Source organism: Podarcis filfolensis (assembly GCF_964270895.1).
Source record: "Podarcis filfolensis genome assembly, chromosome: 9".
NCBI lineage: Eukaryota > Metazoa > Chordata > Lepidosauria > Squamata > Lacertidae > Podarcis > Podarcis filfolensis.
Window position 1 is genome coordinate 77,047,733 of NC_139610.1, and position 25,526 is coordinate 77,073,258.

The 25,526-nt window shown below is 48.8% G+C and overlaps 2 protein-coding genes across 3 annotated transcripts in view; both read left to right on the forward strand.

The window, feature by feature from the left end:
• Positions 1–25,526, forward strand: part of WDR54 (WD repeat domain 54) — a 285,494-nt gene that overhangs the window by 120,278 nt on the left and 139,690 nt on the right. The gene's annotated exons all lie outside the window — the stretch shown is intronic.
• IDH3B (isocitrate dehydrogenase (NAD(+)) 3 non-catalytic subunit beta) lies at positions 5,388–25,474 on the forward strand. Of its 2 annotated transcripts, none has more exons than XM_083571604.1 (12): positions 5,388–5,521; positions 10,512–10,589; positions 12,505–12,603; positions 13,103–13,223; positions 13,607–13,667; positions 14,392–14,524; positions 15,742–15,875; positions 16,218–16,320; positions 16,609–16,755; positions 16,869–16,963; positions 17,345–17,405; positions 25,273–25,474. In XM_083571604.1, exons 1-12 carry the CDS (start codon positions 5,429–5,431, stop codon positions 25,348–25,350), a joined length of 1,203 nt encoding a protein of 400 aa, XP_083427730.1. In that variant the 5' UTR covers positions 5,388–5,428; the 3' UTR covers positions 25,351–25,474. The 2 variants fall into 2 exon arrangements, with proteins under 2 accessions (XP_083427730.1, XP_083427729.1); XM_083571603.1 differs by lacking the exon at positions 25,273–25,474 and adding an exon at positions 19,143–20,165.

Here is a 25,526-nt window from a genome sequence, read left to right on the forward strand (position 1 = left end):
CAGTCCTAATAAGAGCCTGGCTGCCGGATCCGGCCAAAGGGAGCCCTTCCAGGATCCTGTTCTCACAGTGGTCAACCAGATGTTCGTAATAGGAAACCTGTGAGCAGGATGCGAGAACAAGGACACTCTACTGTAAGTTACGGACATGCCATGAAGGTGCACGTTGAAAGATTCAGGATACCATAAAGGACTGAAACTGTGGAACTCCCTCCCACATGAGGCAGCGATGGCCTTGGACCCGGAGGGCTCCCAAAGAGGACTGGATAGATTCAGGGAGGAGAGGGCGATTCATGGCTAGTCGCCACAAGGGCTAGGTATTGCCTCTGCAGATGGAGGCAGAAAGGCTTTTGAAGACCACTTTGTTTTTTGTTGTAATAAACTTTATTTGCACATTAAGCGTTACACATAATGAAACACATTACTGTTATATTTAAAAAATCCACACAAAATGAAAAAAATAAGAAGAAACGAAAAGAAAGAAAAAAGATACAAAGGGGAAAAAACTTGTCAAAAAACATACAACTATTTAAGAAATACAAACCATCATTGATGATATTCTAAACACATATTTCCAGTAAGAGATCCTTTTATCTTGACCTTATCTTTTTCCTCCCTCTCACCTCTCACTTTCTTATCTGTACCTAATCTCTGGTTTTATTCCCTGATTTATTTAATGACTTCCTTCTACCTCTATGCAGTTCCTAATTTCTTATATCTTAAAGTCTCTGCGTCCATTTTTAGCTCTGCGAAAAGCCATTCTGTTATCTCTGTGGAATTTAATCTATGCTCAGCCAAGTATAATCATTGGAACCGTATTTCATCGTGTAAGTTTTAAAAGCATCCCATTCTTTTCTGGTCTTATCTCCTGAGTGGTTTCTTATTGATTCTGTTAATTTCGTCAATTCCAGTTCCTTTCTTCTTTTGTCAGTAGAACATTCCTTTTCCAGTACTTTGCTATCAGAATCCTGGTAGCCGTAGTAGCAGAAAGAAAAACACTTTTATTGACCTTTGGGATGTTTTTTGTCAAAATACCTGATAAAAATAGGAAATGTATTCTGTTTTTTTAGGAAATGTATATTTTAACATTCTCTTCCATTCTTCATATCTTCTCCTTTGGCGATCCCTCATATCTGAGTAAGATTGCCTTCCATAAACAGGGTTTTAACAATGAGTCTGTAAGTGACTGTGGATCCACACGTCCTTCCACAATGGGGACATTGGTTTCCGGGTGGGAGTTGATCATGGTGTGGATTTGCCAAGCGTGCCTTCCTCTTAGCACGTTTCTCCCTTTCGTCCTGAGTTCAAGTGTCTTCAAAGCCCATGACACCTTTGGTCAAGGTTGTTCTCCAACTGGAGCGCTCGCAGGCCAGTGTTTCCCAGTTGTCAGCGTTTATACTACATTTTTAAAGATTTGCCTTGAAAGAGTCTTTGAACCTCTTTTGTTGGCCACCAGCATTACACTTTCCATTTTTAAGTTCGGAATAGAGTAGTTGCTTTGGAAGGCGATCATCAGGCATCCAAACAACATGACCAGTCCAACCAAGTTGATGTTGAAGAATCACTGCTTCAACACTGGTGATCTTTGCTTCTTCCAGTCCACTGATATTAGTTCACCTGTCTTCCCAGGCGACACCGTTGATGGAATCTTTCAAGGAATTCTTCATATATCATGTCCCAAAATAATTTAATTTGAAGACCACTTTGTGGAAACCGCCAGTCGTGGAGGAGAGCTGTTGTGCTTGAATCCTGTTGGCAGGCTCCCCTTGGGGCAGGATGTGAGACTAGATGGGTCTGATCCAGCAGGTTCTTCTGAGCTCCCTTGGAGGTCCCTGCCCGCCTCTTCTTCCCCATTAACACCTCTTCAGGCTCACCTCCATTAGCTCCTCCAGAGCTCTGCTGCTTAAGGGCTGCTAATGGCCTGAGACTGTGGGGTGGAGGAAGATGCCCTCCTTGGGTGTGCTGCTTGTTGCTGCCAATTGCCCCTAAAGATGGGCTCTGAGGACACACCAGGGCTGGTAGAATGCCTTCTGCGCGGGGCGGGGCCTGAGAGTTCTTAAACATTTGCAGTGGGCAGTCTAAGTTTGCTCTTAGTACAGTCATACCTCTTGCTACGTTTGCTTCAAGTTAAATCTTTTCAGGTTGTGTCCTGCGGCGACCCAGAAGTAAGGGAAAGGGTTACTTCCGGGTTTCGCAGCTGGTGCATGCGCAGGCGCTCAAAATGACGTCACACGCATGTGCAGAAGTAGCAAATTGTGACCTGTGCACATGCGCAGATGTGGTTTGTGTTCTGCTCCTGTTGCGAACGGGGCTCTGGAAGGGATCCTGTTCGCAGCCAGAGGTACCACTGTATAAGCTTTCGTGTGCATGCACACTTCTTCGGATGCACACAAAAGCTCATATCCAGCACAAGCTTAGTTGGTCTCTAAGGTGATACTGGACAATTTTTTTATTTTTTATATATGTTTTGACTGTGTCAGACCAACACGGCTACCTACCTGAATCTTGCAGTTAGCAGAGAGCCATCAAGGGACTAGGCTGGCATGTGAGGCTGCCCTCACTGTCTTGTGCAAATGTATTGGATACCCACCCATCCTGAGATTGTAGAGGAACCAAAAAAGGACGAGAGGAGATAGTAGAATCATAGAGTTGGAAGGGACACCAAGGGTCCTCTAGTCCAACCCCTTGCAATGCAGGAATCTCAACTAAGGCATCCGTGACAGATGGCGACCATCCAACCTCTGCTCAGAAACCTGCACTTGTGGGAGACCCTTCCATTGCCAAACAGCCCTTACCTTCAGAAAATTCTTCCTAATGTTTAGTCGAAATCTCCTTTCTTGACACTTGAAGCCACGGGTTCGAATCTTACCCTCCGGAGCAGGAGAAAGCAAGCTTGCCCCATCTTCCATGTGATATGTGACTTCAGATATTTGAAGATGACTATCTTATCTCCTCTCAAGATCCTCTTTAACTACAGTGGACGCTCGGGTTGCGAACATGATCCGTGAGGGAGGCACGTTCGCAACCCGCAGCATTCGCAACCCACAGCGCCGCATCTGTGCATGCACAGGTTGTGATTCAGCACTTTGCACATGCGTAACGCGCAATTTAGTGCTTTTGCGCATGCGCAAGCGCCAAAATCCAGAAGTACCGGTAACCTGTTCTGGTACTTCCGGGTTTTGGCGTGTCCGTAACCCAAAAATGTGCAACCTGAAGTGTCTGTAACCCGAGGGATGACTGTATTTAGTTGTGCTTTCACCTTGTATTTTTATCTTATGATGAAGGACGGTATAGAAATCTAATAAATAGAATTGATAAATGAATAATATTGCAATAGTGGAAACGAGAAGTGATTGTACCAAATTAGAAAACCGCATCTTTGAATCGGACTTCAGTAATGTCACCCAAAACCCCTGGAGGTAAAGCCAGGACCCAGTGGGGTCTTCGGTGGTCTATATCTCCCCAAACCAAAAGTCACTCCTGCAAGCTCTGCCCCCTCGCCTCCTTTGGCAAGACCTTCTCATGGCATCCTCCACATCAGGGGTTCAATCATCTGCTCATCTGCCAAGAATGACCGTCTGCATTCTAAAGAGAGCGCACTCTTTAGGCAAAATAAGAAATGACACAAATCTTATGTACGAAATGCCCATGGCCATAAAAAGAGGATATTCTGACACCTGCGGCCTCTCTGGAAACAAAGGCTATTTAAATGGAGATGGCCATGTGAAACTGCCAAATAGCAATTCCATCAAGAAGTTCAATCCTATCACTTGTGGGTTTTTAATCACACTTATCCCATGTGTTAATCAGCTTATCAGTTATCAGCACAACCTTTGTGCAGCCTGAGTGGCTCCTTGGGACTCTGGAGAGCTTCAGGCTGCGAAGCAAACTTGGAGGAAGACCAGAGAGCAGTTGGCGCAAATCTCCTTCCGATGTCAGATGGATGCCAACAAGCCTGTACTGAAGGTATTGGAGTTTGCTTTTATGCTGTAAACCACCTTATATTACTTTAGTATGAAAGTGTGCTTTAGAAATATTGAAATAAAATCAATATCATGGTTTAGGCTCTTCTGCATTTTCTTTCTGATCCTGCTGTCTACACCCCATGCCCCCAAATCCAAGTGTGTGCGCATACACACAAATTCACATACACTCACTTGCAGCTCAGGGTGACATTTTGTGCATCTGACGCAGTGGACTGCGATGCACAAAAACTTGTGGCACCCTGATGTCGTGGTCCTGAAGGTGCCACACGACTCTTGTTCCTTGTGCTGCAAGAGACTAAGGTGCTCCACCCCCAGAAATTCCTATATCCCTTAATTTATTCCCTCACAGTGTTACTCATGGAAATCTGCAGATCTGCTAGATGTACACCCTGGCTCTTAAACCGCTGCCCTGATCCCACCCACCCACCTTTCCGCAGAGAAAGTGGCGAGGCCCCGGGCCCCGCAGTTCCCTTTGAAGGCAGTGTCACCTTCTGCCCAGTGTCTTCTCTGCCACAGTCTTATTTGGTGATCCCTTGTAGCCAAGGAAGTAATAATTTTAAATAATTTCAACATTTCAAAACTCGACTTCCTTCCCCCCCTTTCTGCGGTTCCTTAAACTTATTTTTAATATTTTCTGCTTATCCCAATTAACTTAATTTGCTCATTTATTCATCTGCTTCAAAGCTATACTCTTATAAAACTGCAGCTTATTACAATTATCCTGTCAATGTCCTTCTCTGTTGACAGTTTATCAAGAATTTCCATCTCCCAGGAGGCCAAAGTGATTGGATGCCTCTGGAGGCCACCTCGCCCTCTGCCTTCCCTTCCTTTCCAGCGGTGGGGGGGGGTGTCTCTCTGGCTCCCTGCAGAGCTTCCCCTCGGGCTCAGAGGAGCCCCAGAGCTCCTGGCTCCTTGCCTGCCCCAGCTGGAGAGATTGGGCCTCTTGTGTCCTGTGGAACTCCCTGCCACTGGAGATTTGGCAGGGGACGCCTGCCGGGCAGACAACTTTCTTTTTATTCCAGGCCGTCAAGAACTCATCTTTCCAGAGGCAGATGGACTTCGGATTTCAACCTGTTTGGTAGGGATTTTATTGCAAGGCTTTATTGCTACAGGAAGGAATAATGTGCATTTTTATTACACAGAGGCATAAAAGATAATAATAATAATAATAATAATAATAATAATAATAACAACAACAACAACAACAACAACAATAATACACAGAGAGATAATTATGAAATTATATATATATATGAAATTACATCTATAGATATCATATATATATATATATATATATATATATATATATATATATATATATATGAGAGATATCTATAGATATAGATATATGGCACACGTGTGCGCATGCGCGGGATGTCCGGCTTCCAAGGCCGGCAGGGATTCCGGAACCGGAACCTTGTCGCCGCTCTGCCCGCGCTCCCTCGATGGTGGCGCCCTTTCCGAGCCTCCTTCCGGGCCGCGGAGCATTGTGGGGCGGCAAGATGGCGGCGCTGAGCGGTGTCCGGGCGGTTGCCAGGGTGAGTGAAGGGGAGCGGGGGGGGGGGGCCCGGCGGGGAGGGGTCTCTGGGAGGCGCCCTTTGGCAGGAGGGGCTGAGCCCCCGACCCCCGGAATTGCCCCCCAGCCCCTCGTCTGTCAGCCTCGGACCCCCGTCCCCCTGGCGGGGCTGCTGGCTGCCTCGGGGGCGTCTGCACCCCCTTCGTCCTCCCAGGAGAGCCCCTCCCCCCCAGCACCCTGGGGCAAATTAATCGGAACAAACAATTAATGGAACAAACAAGGTGGTTATTGTTGTACAAAACTCATATACCTCGGGTTCCAGACTCCGCTAACCCAGAAATAGTACCTTGGGTTAAGAACTTTGCTTTTTTTAAAAAAGATATTTATTGAAGTTTTACAAAAACATAAATTTAAAAAGGTCATATAAAAAGAAAGAAATACAAAAAAAACACATGAAAAAGAAAAAAGAAGAATAAAAACAAATCCATTTTTTGTAACCCTAACCCATTAGGAAATAAGAACTTTGCTTCGGGATGAGAACAGAAATCGTGCTCCAGTGGCAGCAGCAGGAGGTCCCATTAGCTAAAGTGGTAACTCAGCTGAAGAACTGTTTCAGGTTAAGAACTGACCTCCAGAACGAATTAAGTACTGTACAGTGGTACCTCAGGATGCGAACAGGATCCGTTCCGGAGCCCCGTTCACATCCTGAACGCAACGTAAGCCGTGACGGCGCATCTGCGCATGCACGGGTTGCGTTTTGCCACTTCTGCACATATTGAGCATCTGCAGTTGCGCGAGCGGCGAAACCCGGAAGTAACGCGCTCCATTACTTCGGGGTTGCCACGGAGCACAACTCGAACGCGCTCAACCCGAAGCACATTCAACCCGAGATATGATTGTACTTAACCCGAGGTACCCCTGTATACATACATTTGTCACGGATACGATCCCCTCTATTCTTAAGCGGCATTTGAGAATGGTTTGTTATGGAGTCTAACTAGTTTCAAACCAAAAAAACAAACCCTTCCATTGGCACCTTAGAGACCAACTAAAAATTTTTTTTCCTTCCAGTAGCACCTTAAAGACCAACTAAGTTAGTTCTTGGTATGAGCTTTCGTGTGCATGCACACGAAAGCTCATACCAAGAACTAACTTAGTTGGTCTTTAAGGTGCTACTGGAAGGGAAAAAATTTTTTTGTTTTGACTATGGCAGACCAACACGGCTACCTATCTGTAACTAGACCAACTAAGTTAGTTATCGGTACGAGCTTTCATGCGCATGCACACTTCTTCACATACACAGGTATTCTTCAGATACTTGTGTATCTGAAGAAAGGTGCATGCACACGAAAGCTCATACCAGTAACAAACTTAATTGGTCTCTAAGGTGCTACTGGAAGGAATCCCCCCCCCCCCGACTATGGCAGACCAACACGGCTATCTACCTGTAACTAGTTTTGAACGGTCCCTGTTCATTTCCGGATCCCTGTACCTCATTTGAATCAGCGCCTTAATGAGCTTCTCCATAGTCGTACAGTCTACAGCACGCAGGCAACTTTTGCATATAGCCCACAAATTCTCCTTTTTAATTTATTTTTATGAATTTTAATTTTATTGACAACATAAACCCATCACAACTCAAATAGCCCACAAATTCCCTGGCCAATCAAGTACCTGTATTTGCTGCTCTGTCCTGAATTTCTTCCCCACTTTTGATGTGTGATGAGGGGGGGCTAGGTCTTGCTGCAATATCCCAGTACCGTCGGGATACCTCTTTTCCAGCTCTGGAATAACTCTCTTTCGTAGAACCTCAATATATTGCGGCGAGCGCATCATTCCTTCTATTGGCTGCAGACTTCCAACACCATAATGATCAACTGACTTTTCGCGTTTGTTCTGAGTATGGGATTACGAGTAAGATAGAAAACATGCTTTGTTTCAGTTAATTTGCTCAAGGGTGTACAATGCCCGGGAGGGTCAGGCTGAGAGGCGGCAATGGGTCCCCAAGGTCATCCTTTGGCTTAATGGCCAAGGGATTCGGACCCTGGTCTCCCCCAGGTCCTAGTCCAACGTGGGTCCCCGGCTGTTGTTGGACTACAACTCCCAGCATCCCTCCCCACTGGTCCTGCAACCACTGGACGATGGGAGTTGTAGTCCAACAGCAGCCAGGGCCCCCAAGAGAAACCCCCACCTCAAGGAGCTTGCCTTCCGAGTCTTCCTGGGCAGGGAGCCCCAGGGACGGCTGGCACATGAGGAGGTGCCTGGGCCCCAGCGCTGCGTACCCCCAAAGAACTTGTGAAAACGGCAGCCTTTCAGGAAGAAGCTTGTCTCTAGAATTATTTATTTCATAAAATGTATACGTGGCTTGATTGTAAGAAAAACACCTCAAAGCCGTTTGTGAAAAGATGTAAAAAGAAAATCACCATCAAGAAAAAATTACAGTAGCTTAAAACGTACAAGAAGGTAAAATACTGAGAGGGGTTTAAATTCACATCCACTTTCTAAGCATCTGAGTAGGCTTGTCTAAACAAGAATGTTTTTAGCAGTGACACTGCCTGCTTGATGTCAACAGGCAGGGAGTTCCAAAGTGCAGGTGCTGTCACACTAGATGAATAAGTTATTACAAGTGCAGAACGGGTATTATGTGACTCTTGCAGTAGTGCCAATTCCACCGACTGAAGCAGTTGCGGTAAGGTGATCTTTTAGGTCAGCTAGTTCCCAGTTAAGAGCTTTAAATACTAACAATAACACCTTGAACTTGGCCCAGTTTCAAATCTGCAATCAGTGCAAATCTAAAATAAGGCTTCCTGCCAGGAATTGAAAGATAGTTAACATAATGACTGGGGCTGGTAGGAATTGGTGGGTCCAGCAACATCTGAAGGGCCAAAGGTTCCCTGTTCTGACCTGCAGAATTCACTGTCACAAGATGATTTTTATTTTTATTAAATTTTCAACAGAAATAAGAAGCAAACAACAACAAACACAACAACAAACACAAACAAAGAAACTTATACACAACAACAATATCAAATCCATAAAAAGGATGCTCTGAATCCCGTGATTCCCCCCTTCTTTAAATTCCCTTTTCAACTATATGCCATTTCTACTCCAAATTATTTTTTCTACCTCAGATTTCCTGTATTAATCATAAAATTACAAGTGTTCTTAAAATCCTGCCAGTGTATTACCGTATTTTTCGCTCTATAGGACACACTTTTTCCCCTCCAAAAATGAAGGGGAAATGTGTGTGCATCCTATAGGGCGAATGCAGGCTTTCGCTGAAGCCTGCAGAGTGAGAGGGGACACCCCGCCGCCAGCCCCGCAAGCTCCGGGGACAGTGGGGAGGCACAGCGCGTCTCCCCGCTGTCCCCGGACCTGGTCTGAAGGCGGGCGGCAGGGAGAAGAGTGCTTCTCCCCGCTGCCTGCCCCGCAAGCTCCGGGGACAGCTGGGAGGCGCAGCGCGTCTTCCCGCTGTCCCCGGACCTGATCTCAAGGCGGGCGGCAGGGAGAAGAGCGCTTCTCCCCGCTGCCTGCCCCACAAGCTCCAGGGACAGCTGGGAGGCGCAGCGCGTCTTCCCACTGTCCCCAGACCTGGTCTGAAGGCGGGCTGCGGGGAGAAGAGTGCTTCTCCCCGCTGCCTTCACCACAAGCGCCTGGGGGTAAATAAAATTTTTTTCCTTTATTTCCCCCCCAAAAAACTTGATGCGTCCTATGGGCCGGTGCGTCCTATGGAGCGAAAAATACGGTAACCTGTTTACAGTACTTTTGCAAATACGTAATAACCATTTTCCATTCTTTTTTAAATTTCTTGCCATCTTGATTTCTGAGCTTTCCAGTTAGTTTTGTCATTTCAGCATAGTCCACTAACTCACTGTCACAAGATGCGCTGGTGGCCACTGACTTGGATGGTTTCGAATGTGTTAAATCAATGTTATGCATTAACCATGATAAACAAGAGGAACATCACTGCCACTGCGAATGTGCCACTGGTTTGCTGGGGGAAAGAAATTGGGGGTGCTGTTTCCTACAGTGCCCTCTTGTGGGGTTTCTGGTGGGACACTGGGAAACTGGAAAGAAGAAGAGAGATTTCTGCCTTAGTAAAGCCTAAGGAGTAACGCTAGAGGTTGAGCCTTGCTTATATGGGGTCAGCTCCTTATATTAGAAGCTGGAGCCTGTTTAAAGCCCTAAACGGCCTCGGCCCAGTATACCTGAAGAAGCATCTCCACCCACTTGTTCAGCCGGGACACGGAGGTCCTGGTTCGAGGGCCTTCTGGTGGTTCCCTGCCTGTGAGAAGTGAGGTTACAGGGAACCAGGCAGAGGGTCTTCTCGGTGGTGGCGCCCGCCCTGTGAAACGCCCTCCCATCAAATGTCAAGGAGAGAAAAAACTACACGACTTTTAGAAGACATCTGAAGGCAGCTCTGTTTAGGGAAGTTTTTAATGACTGATGTTTTAATGTATTTTTAATCTTTTGCTGAAAGCTGCACAGAGTGGGCAGGGTAGAAATAAATAGTAACTACTACAACAACAACATTTAATTTATATCCCGCCCTCCCCAGCCAAAGCTGGGCTCAGAGCGGCTAACAGCAATAAAAGTAACACAGCATTCTAAAATCAGTATTCTAAAATCAGTTCAAAATCAAATGGCAGCCACTGGGACAGAGTTCTGTGAGGATTACAGAAAGGGGGGGGGGGTCAGGCTGTGCCTTAGCCAAAGGCCTGGCGGAGCAGCACTGTCTTGCAGGCCCTGCAAAGTCCCGCAGGGCCCTAGTCTCTTGTGACAGAGTGTTCCACCAGATCGGGGCCACAGCCAAAAAAGCCCTGGCTCTGGTTGAGGCCAGCCTAACCTCCCTGTGGCCCAGGACCTCCAAGATGTTTTTATCTGAAGACTGTAAGGTCCTCCATGGGGCATACCAGGAGAGGAAGTCCCATATTACTATTATTATTATTATTATTATTATTATTATTATTATTACTATTACTACTACTACTACTATTCCCTTTTTCTTGCAGAGTCTTTTGCTCTCGCAGAGCTGTGGGGCATGGAGGAGCCTCAGCACCTCAGCTGCAGTTCTGCAGAAGCCAGCCAAGGTAAGGTCCCTCCTCTCTCTTGGGCGCGTGGAGATGCTCTCCCTTCTTCCAGCTCCAGGCTTTCTCTGTTAACTGATGGTTTTCTATGTCACAATTCTGTGTTGCAACCAGTGTACGAGATGATAAGAGAGCTGTAATTCATCTGCAAAAGGAGGCTAAAAATACTGTCATACCTTACAGGGTTGCTTCAAGGGCCACCAATGTATGTGTAGTGCTTTTTTAAAATTCATGTTATAATGTATACAAAACAGAGAGAACAATTGTAACAAACAGATGAAAATGGAGACATGACATAAAGATTGCAATGAGAGTACTGAAATTAAAAGTTAAGGAAGTCAAGGTGTGGTGGAGGGGAGTGATAGGGTGGGGAGATGGGAATTCACGAAGCAGGGAAGGAGATAGGTTTATACTGTATATGTTTGTGTTCAGTGTGTTTTTTCTTTTGTATTTTATGTAGTACGAAAATGTAATAAAAAATTTTTAAAAATGAAAATGAAAAAATGAAAAGCAAAGCTATGAAATAGGCCTGTAGAATGAGTACAGTTGCGCATGGCTTAAAATGACAAAAACCAAGTTGAGACTATGTTATCAGATTATCAAGTATAGCTCCAGATTTGTCAGGCTGGCGGTGAGGGTTGTGTGGTGCTTGAAATCCTTTGGAAAAGCTCAATTTAAGTGTAGTTATAATTTTCTCACTTCAAGGAAAGGACCTGATATGAGAGAGAGAGAGAGAGAGAGAGAGAGAGAGAGAGAGAGAGAGACACACTCACTTGCTTTCAATACCTTGAAGAAGAAGAAGAAAAAGAAGGGACAATTTTCATCCCATTTATTAAGTCCAGGATAAGAACACCCTCCCAGTAGTGGGACATCTTTGAGGAGGGGAGGGTCTGGGGGAGCACCTGCTCTCATTGCACAAGGTCCTAAGTTCGGTCCCTGGTGTTTCCAGTGAGAAGGATCAGGAATCTGAAGATGATGGGAGACCCTCCTCTGCCATAGACCCTGGAACTGAGCTTCCAGTCAGGTGATTCTCCTGGGCAGACAGGCTGGCCTTTGAGGCCGTTTCCTATATTTGCTTGGAAGTTGCTTACTATCTTTGTTTACGCCCTTCCTAAATGTCTCCCTCATTGGAGGTTTTTAAACAGAGGTTAGATGGCCCCCTCTCAGGGATGCTGTAGTTGTGATTCCTGCGGCAGCTAGACTGGTGACTGGGAGCGGCCGCCGGGACCATATAACACCGGTCCTGAGAGATCTGTATTGGCTGCCAGTACGTTTCCGAGCACAATTCAAAGTGTTGGTGCCGACCGTGAAAGCCCTAAACGGCCTCCGTCCTGTATATCTGAAGGAGCGTCTCCACCCCCATCACTCTGCCCGGACACTGAGATCCAGTGCTAAGGGCTTTCTGGTGGTTCCCTCACTGCGAGAGGTGAGGTTAGAGGGAACCAGACAGAGGGCCTTTTTGGTAGTGGCGCCCACCCTGTGGAACACCCTCCCATCAGATGTCGAGGAAATAAGCAACTATCCTGTTTTTAAAAGATAACTGAAAGCAGCCCTGTTCAGGGAAGTTTTTAATATTTAATGCTGTATTGTTTTTAATACTCAATTGGGAGCCGCCCAGAGTGGCTGGGGAAACTCAGCCGGATGGGCGGGGCATACATACATACATACATACATTGTGGGGGGCTGGACCAGATGACCCTTGGTGTGACAGTTCTATGGCAAAGGGTTTTTTTAAGAAAAGAGAGATAAATCTGTTCAGCTCCTGCCAGGGTGCTCATTTAGCTGTATATCTGATTTGCATAATTCCCCCCAGTTTAGACGGTTGGGTTTTTTTAACCCCTTCTAGAGGATGGGAAGTAAAAACCAGATCTCCTTGCTATGAGGAACAGGATGGGTGTGACTCTGTGCTCTCTTCTAGGCGGAGAGCTTCAGCTCGGAGGGTGTGTTCCCCGTCACCATGATCCCAGGGGATGGGGTGGGCCCCGAGCTCATGCACTCCGTCAAGGAAGTCTTCAAGGTAAGAGCGCTTGCTTCGCTGGGCGATTTCTCAAGAGCTTGGCTTTGGGGATATCCTGCGTGGGCTGGGAGGAGGCAAAGGGCTGGCTGGCTGAGACGCTCCAGTCTCTTGCGCTGCATGAAGCCGTGGCCCCTGTGCTGTCAAGCCCCAAGGTCTGGTCCTCAGGTCAAGACAGTTGGGCTCAGATCAGAATCCCAAGCCCAGCTGCATCCCAGGGTTGCTGGGGAAAATCTCTCCTGGCTTGGCTCATCCTTGGGGGTGCCTGTGACAGCCAGTATGGGTGTTGCGCAGTGCCCGCGCACCTCGACAGGATTCCCTTTCCGCATGTGACATTCCTTGCAAGAGGCGGAGAGGGATGCCCCTGCAGTACTTTCTTCTGCATGGGACGACCACGTGGTATGTGGAAGTCAGAGATCTCCAGGGGCAGAAGGGGCCTACCCTAGCCATGTGACCCAGCAGGAGGACACCCCACCTTCTCCTCCCCTGTGTGTTTCTGCAGGCGGCTGGTGTTCCTGTGCAGTTTGATGAGCACCACCTGAGTGAGGTGCAGAACATGGCTTCAGAGGAGATCCTGGATCAAGTCCTTGGCTCCATGGACAAGAGCAAAGTGGCCCTCATTGGTACGGCGTGAGGGGAAGTTGGTGGGCAAGGCTTCCTTCATACGCCTTAGAGGCCCATGGCGTGCATCTGGGCCAGGCATAGGCAAACTTGGCCTTCCAAATGTTTGGGACTACAATTCCCATCATCCCTGACCACTGATCCTGTTAGCTAGGGATGATGGGAATTGTAGTCCCAAACATCTGGAGGGCCGGAGTTTGCCTATGCCTGATCTGGGCCATGGGGAAGTGGCTTACATCTTGCAAGGAGACGGCTTTCTCTGGGCTGCCCCTAGCAAGGTTTCAGAGACTGCCAGTTCACACCTTCACCTTATTACCCCTTATTACCCTGTGGCTTTCCTCTGCAGAGGGCTGGGGTCTTTTCTCACTGTCTCTCGCCTTTGCAGGAAAGATCCACACCCCCATGGAATACAAAGGGGAACTGGCCTCTTACGACATGAGGCTCAGGTATGTTTCGGCAGCCTTGCACCGGGTAGACTAGATAAACTTCAAATGCCGCCACCATCCAGCTAAAGGCATCCAATTTGCTGTGGTCTGAAAGGATGTAAAGGTTGTGTTTCCCTCTATGATGCTTTTCCACAATGAGCTTTGCCCAAAGCTGCAAACATCCAAAATATCAAAATGAGGAGCATGTCGGTAAATTAAAAAATGACAAAAATCAACAATTTAGCAAACAAAATAATATTACAAATTGCAAAAAAAACCCACCAAACAGTCTAGCCTTAAATACAAAGCAAAATTAGCAATGAAGTTTCTGGTACCAATCTTGCTACACTCCAAGGAGTCTGGCTTAAATGCATTTCAGAGGAGAGAGGTAGATCATGTGCAGGGGGCATACGGGCGAGGTGAAAGCCTTGGCTCAGGTGCCTTTGCCTTATTCAAGGCAGCACTGGATAGGGAAGTTTTTAATGTGTGATGGTTTTAGATTTTGTTGGAAGTCGCCCAGAGTGGCTGGGGCAACCCAGTCAGATGAGCGGCATATAATAAACTTTTTATTTATTATTATTATTTACTATTGCTGGGCCAGCCCATCCCGGTGACTGAGCAGACAGAGAATTGAATGAGCAGCCATGGGGGCAGATAGAGTTGGAGGATGTGGGGCCGACTGGTGTTGACACAGCACTTTAAAATGGTGGTGGTTGTCTCTGTAACTCTGGCCTCCCTCTTCCAGGCGCAAGCTGGACCTCTTTGCCAATGTGGTCCGTGTGAACAGCCTGCCCGGCTACAAAACGAGGCACAACAATCTGGACCTGGTGATCATCCGTGAGCAGACGGAGGGCGAGTACAGCTCCCTGGAGCACGAAGTGAGTGCCGCCAATACAGTGATAAAAATAAATATATAATTTACATGCCACCTATCTTGCTGGGTGACCCCAGCCACTCTGGGCAGCTCCTGACAAAAGAGAGTCAAAACACTATACAACATCACTTCCCTGAACAGGGCTGCCTTCAGGTGTCTTTTGAAAAGCACATAGCTCATAGACCAGGTCTACATTGGCTCCCAGAATATTTTCAAGCACAATTCAAAGTGTTGGTGCTGACCTTGAAAGCCCTAAACGGCCTCGGACCAGTATACCTGAAGGAGCGTCTCCACCCCCATCGTTCAGCCCGGACACTGAGGTCCAGCGCTGAGGGCCTTCTGGCAGTTCCCTCACTGTGAGAAACTCAAGTTACAGGGAACCAGACAGAGGGCCTTATCGGTAGTGGTGCCTGCCCTGTGGAACACCTTTCCATCAGATGTCAAAGAGAAAAACAACTACCTGACATTTAGAAGACATCTTAAAGCAGCCCTGTTTAGGGAAGCTTTTAATGTTTAACAGACCACTGTATTTCAATACTTTGTTGTAAGCCACCCAGGGTGGCTGGGTATAAATAATAAATTATTATTATAAATTATTACATCTGTTTGGCATCTGCTGGAAGGGCTTCTGTTCCTTGCTGTGCTGGTCCTGCAGTTTGCCTAAAGTTACACAATTGAGCGAGATGCAGGGAGTGTGAGAGCCACTGTCTGAATGGGAAGGACGTTTCTAACGTAACGTTTGGTGATGGGGTCAGGGGTGAAAGATTGTGTACACTGACAGCCCCCACAGTAAAATGGGGAGTGGGGAGGAGACAAAGCTTGTGTGAACCTTGGCTCTGGAGAAGGCAGGCTCTGCTTGCTTCAGATTCATTCATTTATGCTAAGCAGGTTCATTTAGCTCTAAGGGCAACTTGCCTAAGAACGTTGATGTACAAGACAACCCCTGTTTGCAGGCTTACATTCCAAAAGACGCAGCACAAAAGGAAATGGGTTGGGATGGGATGAGGAAAACAAGCAAACCCAGGCACCAGTTCTTAAAGTTATAAAATTTGAAAGGAAACAGTTCTCGGGCAGGAGGGGGCGGGTGAGGAGGAAGAGCCAGGTGGAGGCAGTCTCTGAGCAGAGCCCAGGAGGCCTGATGCTTGAAAGGGGCGGGGGCCTTGGTGGGGGCAAAGCCTTCCTTCATGTGGTTTGTGCTGCTTGTGCCCCCTCTGTGCTCAGAGTGCCAAGGGCGTCATCGAGTGCATGAAGATCATCACTCGGGCCAAGTCGCAGCGCATCGCCAAGTTTGCCTTTGACTTTGCCACCAAGAAAGGGCGCTCCAAGGTCACGGCCGTCCACAAAGCCAACATCATGTGAGTGGGGAGCAGCGGGAGGGCAGGGGCCGGCTGGCTGGGGGCTCCTTTTCCTGTTGCTGACCCCCAGTCCCCATCTCAACACCCAGGGGGTTCCCAAGTGTTCGTGCTGCCACACTAAGGGGTCAGGTTCTTACAAATGCTGAACGACCTTTGGTGACAGAGCCAATTCCATGGAACAAAGCGGTTGACCTGTTGAGATGAATGGCCGAACTTGGTCATGATCCTTATTTTCAGTAGGTCAGCCTTAGTTGAATTCCACCCCAAGTCTGTCTCCTGTTTCCACCATACCCACTTTGGACAGCGTCCAGAATTTCAGGCTGCCTTCTCTCTCTCTCTCAGGAAACTGGGCGATGGGCTTTTCCTGCGCTGCTGTAAAGAGGTGTCTGAGTTGTATCCCAAGATTAAATTTGACACCATGATCATAGACAACTGCTGCATGCAGGTAGGCCAGGCCCCTCGGCCCCTCCCTCCCCGCTGCCTCCTTCAGCAGATACGTTCCCTTGGGGACCCTTGCCCCTCTGCCCAGGCTTGTGGGTTGCCAGAGGAGTCCCCCAGCGTTGGCGGTGTGCCCCTGCAAGTCTCGGTTGCTGGGCGGCCTCACCCCCTCCTGGCATGTGGCCTGCAGAGGAGCTTGGGCACAAAACCGTGAGCTGCCCGTGAGACTGGCATGACGGGACGGTGCTTCCTGCCACGATTCCACGTGTGACGGTGTGCCGTGTCTTCCTTCCAGCTGGTGCAAAACCCTTACCAGTTCGACGTCTTGGTCATGCCCAACTTGTACGGCAACATCATTGACAACCTGGCGGCCGGCCTGGTGGGTGGGGCCGGCGTGGTTCCTGGAGAGAGCTACAGTGCTGAATACGCCGTCTTTGAGATGGTGAGGAGCTGATCGGGGCCGGGTTCGCCCTCCCTCCGTCCCGGGGGCTTCAGGGGAAGCTGGGGGGCACAACGTGTCTGAGAGCACTTTCCCCTTTCTCTCCTTCCTTCCAGGGCGCCCGTCACCCCTTTGCTCAGGCTGTGGGGAGAAACATCGCCAACCCCACAGCCATGCTGCTCTCCTCGGCCAACATGTTGAGGCATCTCAAGTGAGTTCCCTGGGCTGAGTGGCAAGAGGGCGGGGAGCAGAATAATAATACCACCTTTATCGAACAGCACACCACCTCGCAAGTCAATTTCACTGTGTTATTTTCCGTTCAACAACCTAACAGCCCCCAGACAGAAGCTATTTTTTAGCCTGTTGGTACGGCTGATTATACTTCTATATCTCCTGCCCAAGGGTAGAAGATTAAAGAGGTGCATAGCTGTCAACATTTCCCTTTTTTAAAGGGAAATTCCCTTATTCCGAATAGGATTCCCAGCAAGAAAAGGGAAAGGTTGATAGCTATGAAGAGGTGATGGCCGGGGTGGCCTACCTCACAGGGTTATTACTCCTCGTGTCAGCCTCCTCTTTCCTCCTCCCCGTCTAGCTTGGAATACCACTCCACCATGATCTCGGACGCCGTGAGGAAGGTGATCAAAGTTGGCAAAGTGAGTATTGAGCGGCCTGATTTCTGTCCTTTCCTTTCTGCTGTGTGGTGAACCTGTCTCTGCTTCTCTTCCCTCCGTGTTGTGCCCAGTTCTGGCTGGGAGGTTCTGTTGGGGCAGTTGGGGGGGAGTTCAGGCCACAGAGAGAAGGGGGGGCAGAATTTGCCAGGGCAGCTGACTCACTCCCCCAGGAGGAGGAGGCTATTGGGGCTTGTTTGTACTTAGAGCTCACCCTTCATCAAATGGTGCCCGGGTGGATTACAAAAATATCCTACTTAAAATTATTTTCAAATTATTATTATTATATTTCTTTATACCCCTCCTTTTCCTCAGCGCAGGACTTAAGGCAGCTTACACAAATTAAAGCAGCACAAATAAAATACAAAAAGCAAAAAACATATACAGTGGTACCTCGGGTTACATACACTTCAGGTTACAGACTCCGCTAACCCAGAAATAGTACCTCGGGTTAAGAACTTTGCTTCAGGATGAGAACAGAAATCGTGCTCCAGCGGCAGCAGCAGGAGGCCCCATTAGCTAAAGTGGTGCTTCAGGTTAAGAACAGTTTCAGGTTAAGAATGGACCTCTGGAACGAATTAAGTACTTAACCCGAGGTACCACTGTAAAAGTTAAAAAGTGATCAAACTATAATAGAATTAAAACAGCGTAAAATTAAATCCTTTAAAATACAGATAGCAAAAACAGTAAAGCACAATTAAAAACCCTTGCTTAAAATACAGTTCCCAAAGGCCTGTTGGAACAAAACAGGCTTCATCTGCCCGCAGAAGGACAGCAAGGAGGGAGGCAGCCCAGCTCCCCAGAAGGCCCTCTCCTGCGTCCCCACCAAAAACTCCTGAAATAAAACCCCAAAAATGACCAAAGTAACAAAACAGCACCACAGAGCGGCAGCAGGAGGGAAGTCTCCTGCTCTGCCAAAAGCCTCCTGGGTAAATTGGCCAGTGGTGGCCAGGCATACATCCCTCTGAGTGGAGGTCAGCCCACCCCCCTGGGAGCCACACCAGCCAGGCCTCCCCCGCTGAGCTCAACACCTGGGCACCCAAGTCGCTCCCCCCCCCACACTCCTCATTTACCAGCGCAACTGCAGCTCAGTGGACGCAGCTCTCAGAGAGACGCCAGTTTCTCCGTGTGGAACTGGGAATAGAGATCAGATTCCCTTGGCAGGGAAGGGACTATTGACTACAGTGCCTGCCCCCAACCCATCTCAGACTTCTCCCACCCTGGGGCCTGGCCACAAACAGGGCCGCCTCTCTCTCACGCAGAACCTGATTGGGAATCGTGTGTGTGGTTGTTCCATCCCTTTGGGGTGACCTCGCCGCTTGTGGCACGGCTGGTTCTTGGTGCCATTCACAGGACAAGACTCTTCCCAGCACAGCCTCTCTCCTTTTCGCAGCTGCAAACAGCCAGCCACGTGTACTTGCTAGCATCCAGCGGGAAATGGGGCTGGGGTCCTGCGTCTTCTGCCCCCTTCTCCCAGCTGTTCCCCTTGTCCTGTCGTCTCCCCTCCTCAGAGCCTTCTGTGAACTGACCTGCCGTCTTGTGGTCTGTGGCCTTGGTGGGGTGAGAGTGTCTCTGTGTCTCCCTTTGCCTCTCACTTTCTCTGGGTGCAGCTTGGGACTGTCCCCTTCCCTGTTTTTTGGGGGGGTTCGTGTTTCCCCCCTCCCACATCTCACAGCCACATGTCTGTCTCCCTCTCCCCTCCTTCCCTGTGTTGGATTGTAGGTGCGGACGCAGGACATGGGCGGTTACTCGACCACCTCTGACTTCGTCAAGTCTGTGATTGACCACTTGCACCCCCACTACGGGGCCTAGGGCTGGCCTGGCCCTCAGCTGCTCCCAGCCCCCCCAGCACATGGGCGCCACAGACACCTCCTCCCTCGGGGCTGCCTGTCTCAGAAGAGATCTGGGCGTGCTCTCCCTTGCGTCTCAGATCTGAAGCTGGACGGTCCCTACTGGGGAGGGAATGTTTTCTTGCCCCCCCCCATCTCTTAACCCTGGGTATGGGTCCCATAGATGAATTGAGGACACTCCTCGGTGCTGTGAGCCTTTGGGAACTGCTCCAGGCCTGGGGTCCTCAGGCAGGCCTCCCCCTGGAGCCCCCCACAAAGACTTGCCCATAGTTTTGAAAGCAGGCACTCTTGAGAGGCTGGGATCCTTCAGGCTGCTCTGCCCCCTCCCATTCCCCCTCTTTTTCTGGGTGGAAATACCCCCCCCCTTCCCACTGAAGCCCAGGCTGGAACTGGCCTTGGTCCCCTTTTCAAGGGAAAGAGGTTTTTCCTGCCCATAGTCCCTTTTCAGCAAAGCTGAGCTCTGCAGGCGATGCTGTGACCTTTGTGGGGAAGGGTCCCAGTCCCCCCACCCTGCTGAGGAGGGTACCTTTTGTGGCTAGACCCTTGGTTCCTGCAGTTCTGACACAGGAGGAGGAGTGCTCTGTGTGTGAGAGAGAGGGGTGGGGGGGGGGAAAGGAGATTTTATCACAGCTGTGGTCCCTTGCAGAATCATGACAGCCTGGCACCAGTCTCTGCAAATGGACCTTTAGGCCCACGGAAATCCAGGTCATGGGGATTTGTCGGAATCTGCCTGTGGTGCATGTGTCAGGTGGTGGTTTGACCCCCATGGGGGTTGTCTCATTTTGAGGCCAGCTGGCTGTGTTGGCGTGAATGTGTGGGCAGAGAATCCCACGTGTGCTCAGCTGTCATCATACTCCATATTAATTGTGAATAAAACCGTTGCGGATTTTCTGCACCAAGTGGCTCTGCTCCCTCCTTGGGGCTGTGTGTGTCTGATTCCTGGCAACATCTCTGCTGTGGACCCCAGAGGGAGAGCACTGGGCCTCTGGACTCCAGACCAGGCCCCTGGAGAAGTTCCAGCCGTGGGGAACCTCTGCATGGTGAAGCGTTTGCCCAGCCCCAACTGGTCTGGCAGCCCTGGAGTGGCAGGAGCCAGAGGCTTCACCTGGGTCTGCCTCCCTCCCTCCCTCCCTCCTCTTGGCCCCCCAACGGAGCCCCACGGATGCTCCCCTCTCCCTTTCCAGCTCGAGCGTTTGTTCCGTGTCCGTGTGAAACAACAGACATTCTCTTCCCGCCCTACTAGAGCTTCCTCTCCCTGCCTCCATATTCATTTGCACACTGTCCATCCTGCGCCTTCAGCATCATTGCATGACCATACATACCATGGCTAGCAAAGCAGTAATCACTAAAATAGAAAGTGAACATCACGCTTACCACCAGCAATTCATCCAGGTAGTTTAGATTTTTCCGCAAGTTAGAGTTATACACGTGAGCGGTTCAAAACCGAAACAGCCATGGGTGGGGGGGGGGGGTGCCAGGCAAGCCTTCCTAGAGAGGGTATTTCAGTGGCAAAGGGCTCCAGTTGTCTCCCCCCCGCAGCACTCCAGACCAGGGTGGGGGTGCCGGTAGAAGGCCTCCTTATGGTACCCAGGAGGCAGGTCTGGCAGCCGTGTCATTTAAGCTCTTGCTAAATATCACCGCTCCCCCAGGCTCCAAGGACGTTGCTGGCTGGCCTGCTTGTGGGATGCTGCTCATTTAGCCTCTGCCCTGATGGGCCAGTTGTACTTCTAAAGTGTGCTTTGTGAAGCACCTTAGGATTTATGGAGGTGACGTAGAAATATGTTTAAATAAATGGGGATTCGGGAAACTCGGTGTCAGCTGAACGCCCTCTGTTCCTGACAAATGCTGGAAAGTGCTGCTGAAGTTGCCCTTCTGAGCGCCTCAGTGAGCAGGACTTGCGGAGGGACGGGCCGCCTGACTTCTCCAAGGACTGGGAAGATGCAGCAGACCAGGATTTCCTAGCACATTTGCCCAGTCGAGGGCCAAAAGCCCCTGAGCGAACAGCTGCTTAAGGAACAGGAAGTGCAGAGGGGCGAATGGAGAGAAGTGAAAAGTGGGGTGCCCAAAGGATGGTGCAGGGCCTGGGGGTGTTTCCCTGATCTGGAGTCAGAGGTCAGGTGGCCAGGCTTGCAAGCGAAACTCATGGAAAACAGGAGGTAGCTCTGAAGAGCGCCAAAGGGCTCTCTCCCAGGCAGGCGAGAGGCCACAAAATGGCAAATAAGTACAGTGGTACCTTGCTTCTCAAACTTAATCCGTTCCAGAAGTCCGTTCCAAAACCAAAGCATTCCAAAAGCAAGGTGCCCTTTCCATAGAAAGTAACACAAAATGGATTAACCCATTCCTGACTTTTAAAAACAACCCCTAAAACAGCAATTTAACATGAATTTTACTATCCAACAAGACCACTGATCTCTAAAATGAAAGCAATAAACACTGCACTGCAGTCACACAATCAATCAGTAGCTGAACTGGGTTCCACGGTCACAAAAACAACAAAAAAGCTGCAAAAACAAAAATGCAAACTAAATAGCAGAAACAGACCCCAGCGTAACACTCAAAACGGAGCGTGTTCTGCTTCCGAAAAAAGTTTGCAAACGGGAACACATACTTCCAGATTCGCAGTGTTTGGGTTCCAAGTTGATTGAGAACCAAGGGACCCCTGTACATTGTGAACAGTTTGCTGAAAGTAAGTATATCTGGTGGGCGGCAAAGGTCCTCCCTTCACATCTGTGCTTACGGGGTCTGAGCTGGTGGGGAAGGGGTTGTAGACAGCAGGTGGGAAACGTTGGCTCCCTGTGTGGCAGCAGTGAGAAAGGCAAAAGGAGCTGTGGGGTGGCGAAGGACCTTTGCGGTCTTTTAGCGCACCCTGCTGCCTGCACATGGCAGGATCCCTGACACGATGGCTGTCGGCCCCTACTGCAACGCCTCCAGCGAAGGACAGCCCAACGCCCCCCAGGGAAGAGGGTCTCACTTTGGTGCAGCTCCTTTCTCTTAGGAAGCTGTTTGTCCTCCTGTCCTTCAGCCAAGATCTCCTGCTTTGTCCTTTCCAGTCATTGCTTCTCTGCAGCGACAACAAAGGACTCCACTCTGGCTTCTGCAGGACTAGCCCTTCAGATCCTCTCCCACATCCTGCTTGACCTCAACTTTTTTTTTCTTTTCCAAAAATTTTATTGCTTTTCAACATTCATCACAAAAATAACATAACAAAATACACAACAAAGAAAAAAAAAACACCACAATAAGCTAAACACACAAGAAAGAAAAAAAGATCTCTTCAAATATCCAACTTTCATCACATTGGTGACTGACTTCCTCAAATCCCCTCTAACTGAATTTCATAATATCACCTTTATAGCAGTTCTCCAAGTTCATCTTTCTAATAATATTAACTCCTTTCATTTACTAACCTCTTCTCCTTTAATATTCTAATCCTTAATATTTACTACCACGTATCCTTATTCTACCCCTAAGCCTGTTTGTTACTTCCAAGGATTTTCTATTTATCTTATATCCTGCTTGACCTCAACTTAAACTTCCCCCAGGGCAACTAACAGTCCTGTGGAAAGACGGTGGAACTTTACAATCATTGCAAAAGAAATCCACAGTTCCAGGCAGGGCTTTATAGCGCCCGAGGCTTCTGTTCTGTTGCCCATCAGTTGAGAGGAAGCCGTTTTTCCCTCGCGCAATTGAAGATTCACCTGCACTTGCTGTTTAAGTGGTAGTTGCCAAAGGAACTTACAGGGATTACCTGATCTCAGACAAACCCGCCACAGAAAAGAAAATTCCTGATTTGGGGTGGGTAAAAAGGGAGATTCCAAAGACTACTCAGAAAGGACAGAAACTCTTTCGGACCTCAGGGATTCCTACTTTGTGGTGTCCAAACAACTTTCTCATCATTCACAGCTCTGACCACACATTGGTTTAAAATGCTGTCGGGTGAAAACCAAAAGATTATTTCACAGACTTGCTTAAAAATGGTCATTGCATGTTTTGCTTCGTGGCTTTGTAGGAGGGCTAGACTTGCACACAAACACATATAAAACACGCAGCGCAGCAACAGCTCCTGCACTGTAGTTTTTCACATAATGCCAGAAATGTCAGCCTATTAAGGACTGGCCACAAAAATGATTTCCACAAGACTTTGTAATGTCCGCCAACTCCAGACAGCTTTAGAGAAGTCTTCTGAAGAATTTGGGGTGAAAGCAAGAGTTTGGAAAACAAAAGAGGGAGGGTGGCTAGACAGTTTGAAAGGCTGGCCAGGCAGTCAAGGGATGAGAAAGCCAGCAGTGGCCTCAAGAGGAAGGTGGAGACCTCCATGCTCTGCTCTTTCCTGCAGCACAAAGGCTGCAGATCCGTTGCCATTAGTGATCACTCGGCCCTGAATTCCACAGAATTTATATATATATAATTTTAAAGACTGTAAACTAGAAGGGAGGAGTTTGTAAATCACGGGATCTGCAACAGAAATGAGGGCACATCTGTGTGGCTTCAGGTCCCTTCTTAATACCCTCCGCTGTTGCATGATCTTTTTAATCTGAAACTCCAGCAGATCCATCGTCTCTTGGAAGATTTTCGCAGTAGCTCTTCCCTCTTGGCTTGGGATCCAGGGAAAACAAGCCATTTTTTCCTAGGATTCTAATGTGATAAAGCAATTTTAAAATCTTTGAAGTTCTTTGCAATTATGTATGTGCAATCCACTGTTTTGGAAGTTAGTAATTGCATAATTAACATTGGTACCTGGTGTAATGGTTATATGGGGTTGCTCGTGCGTAAGTTGCCGCCACTCCTGGCTAGGTAGCCTGGTTAAACCTTTCCTGGCTGGACAGCCCTTCACTTCGTGGCTGTTCAGTCGCTAGCAGTATCCGTCAGTGGGCGTTTCTTGAACTTCTTCCAGCAAAGAAGTTCTTTGACGCCAAGTCTACGCCTACTTTCCCTGCGCGGAAGTCTTCTGCGCAGGGTGGGTGTGGGTAGCGGAGGACCTGTGCTCTCCCCGCTGGAGACCAGCGAAGAGTCCTGGAGCCCTCTCTCCGATTCCCCCCTCCGCCCCCCTTTATCCCTGGTGTTACGCTGATTTCCTTCCCCAGCTGATGAGTCCCCTCTCTCCCTGCTTGGCCCTTCTCCGGCATCGCTTGGGAGACCTGCCTCCACTTCTGGCTCCGATGTCAGTTCCCTGACACCTGGCAAAGGTAAAGGTACCCCTGCCCGTACGGGCCAGTCGTGTCTGACTCTAGGGTTGTGCGCTCATCTCACTTAAGAGGCCTGGGGCCAGCGCTGTCCGCAGACACTTCCGGGTCACGTGGCCAGCGTGACGAAGCTGCTCTGGCGAACCGGCACCAGCGCAGCACACGGAAATGCCATTTACCTTCCCGCTATAAAGCGGTACCTATTTATCTACTTGCACTTAGGAGTGCTTTCGAACTGCTAGGTGGGCAGGAGCTGGGACCGAAAGACGGGAGCTCACCCCGCTGCGGGGATTTGAACTGCTGACCATACGATCGGCAAGTCCTAGGCGCTGAGGTTTTACCCACAGCGCCACCCGCGTCCCTCATTGGTACCTGGTACTGTTTGGCATTTCCTTTCCCTCAGTTAGCTTTTTACAATTCCACCCTGGGATAACACTTAATGCATGCGATGCAGTGAACTGTAGCCCATAGAAGTTCATACTGTAATACAGCAGTTCCCTGTTGGTGGCCACCCAGGAGGTCCATGGCACCAGTCACATAATAAAAAACACCATGAAGATCACAATTTTCAAAAGTTGGGGGTCCATGGCTTGGCTTTTTTAAAAAAAGGGGTCCACAGTATTTAGCTGATTGGAACCACTGCCATAATAAATATGAAAGTTTTTAAATTCCTAGATACCAACAAATATTGCTCCCTCCATAAATATATATTGTTCCTATTGACTTTGTTTTGGAAGCGGTATTTTAATATTCTTGCACAAAGGACTCTTCTGGGGGAAGAAATGGCCTTTTTGCTAACCTCCCCATCTCTCTTCACAGGTGCGGACACCAGACATGGGCGGCTACTCCACATCTCATGACTTCACACGTGCCGTTATCACAGCTCTGAGCGAGTAGGGCTTGCCGAGAAACACATGGGGAAGGAATTCAGAGATTAATTATGACGCTGCTTTCTGCTTCTGCCGATTTCTTGTGAGCTTAGCTCAGTGTTGCACAAATAAAGCGAATGTAGCTGCTCCCATGAGTTGTATGCATGAAATACTCCTAGCAGACCTTGGAGGGCTCTTCGGGGA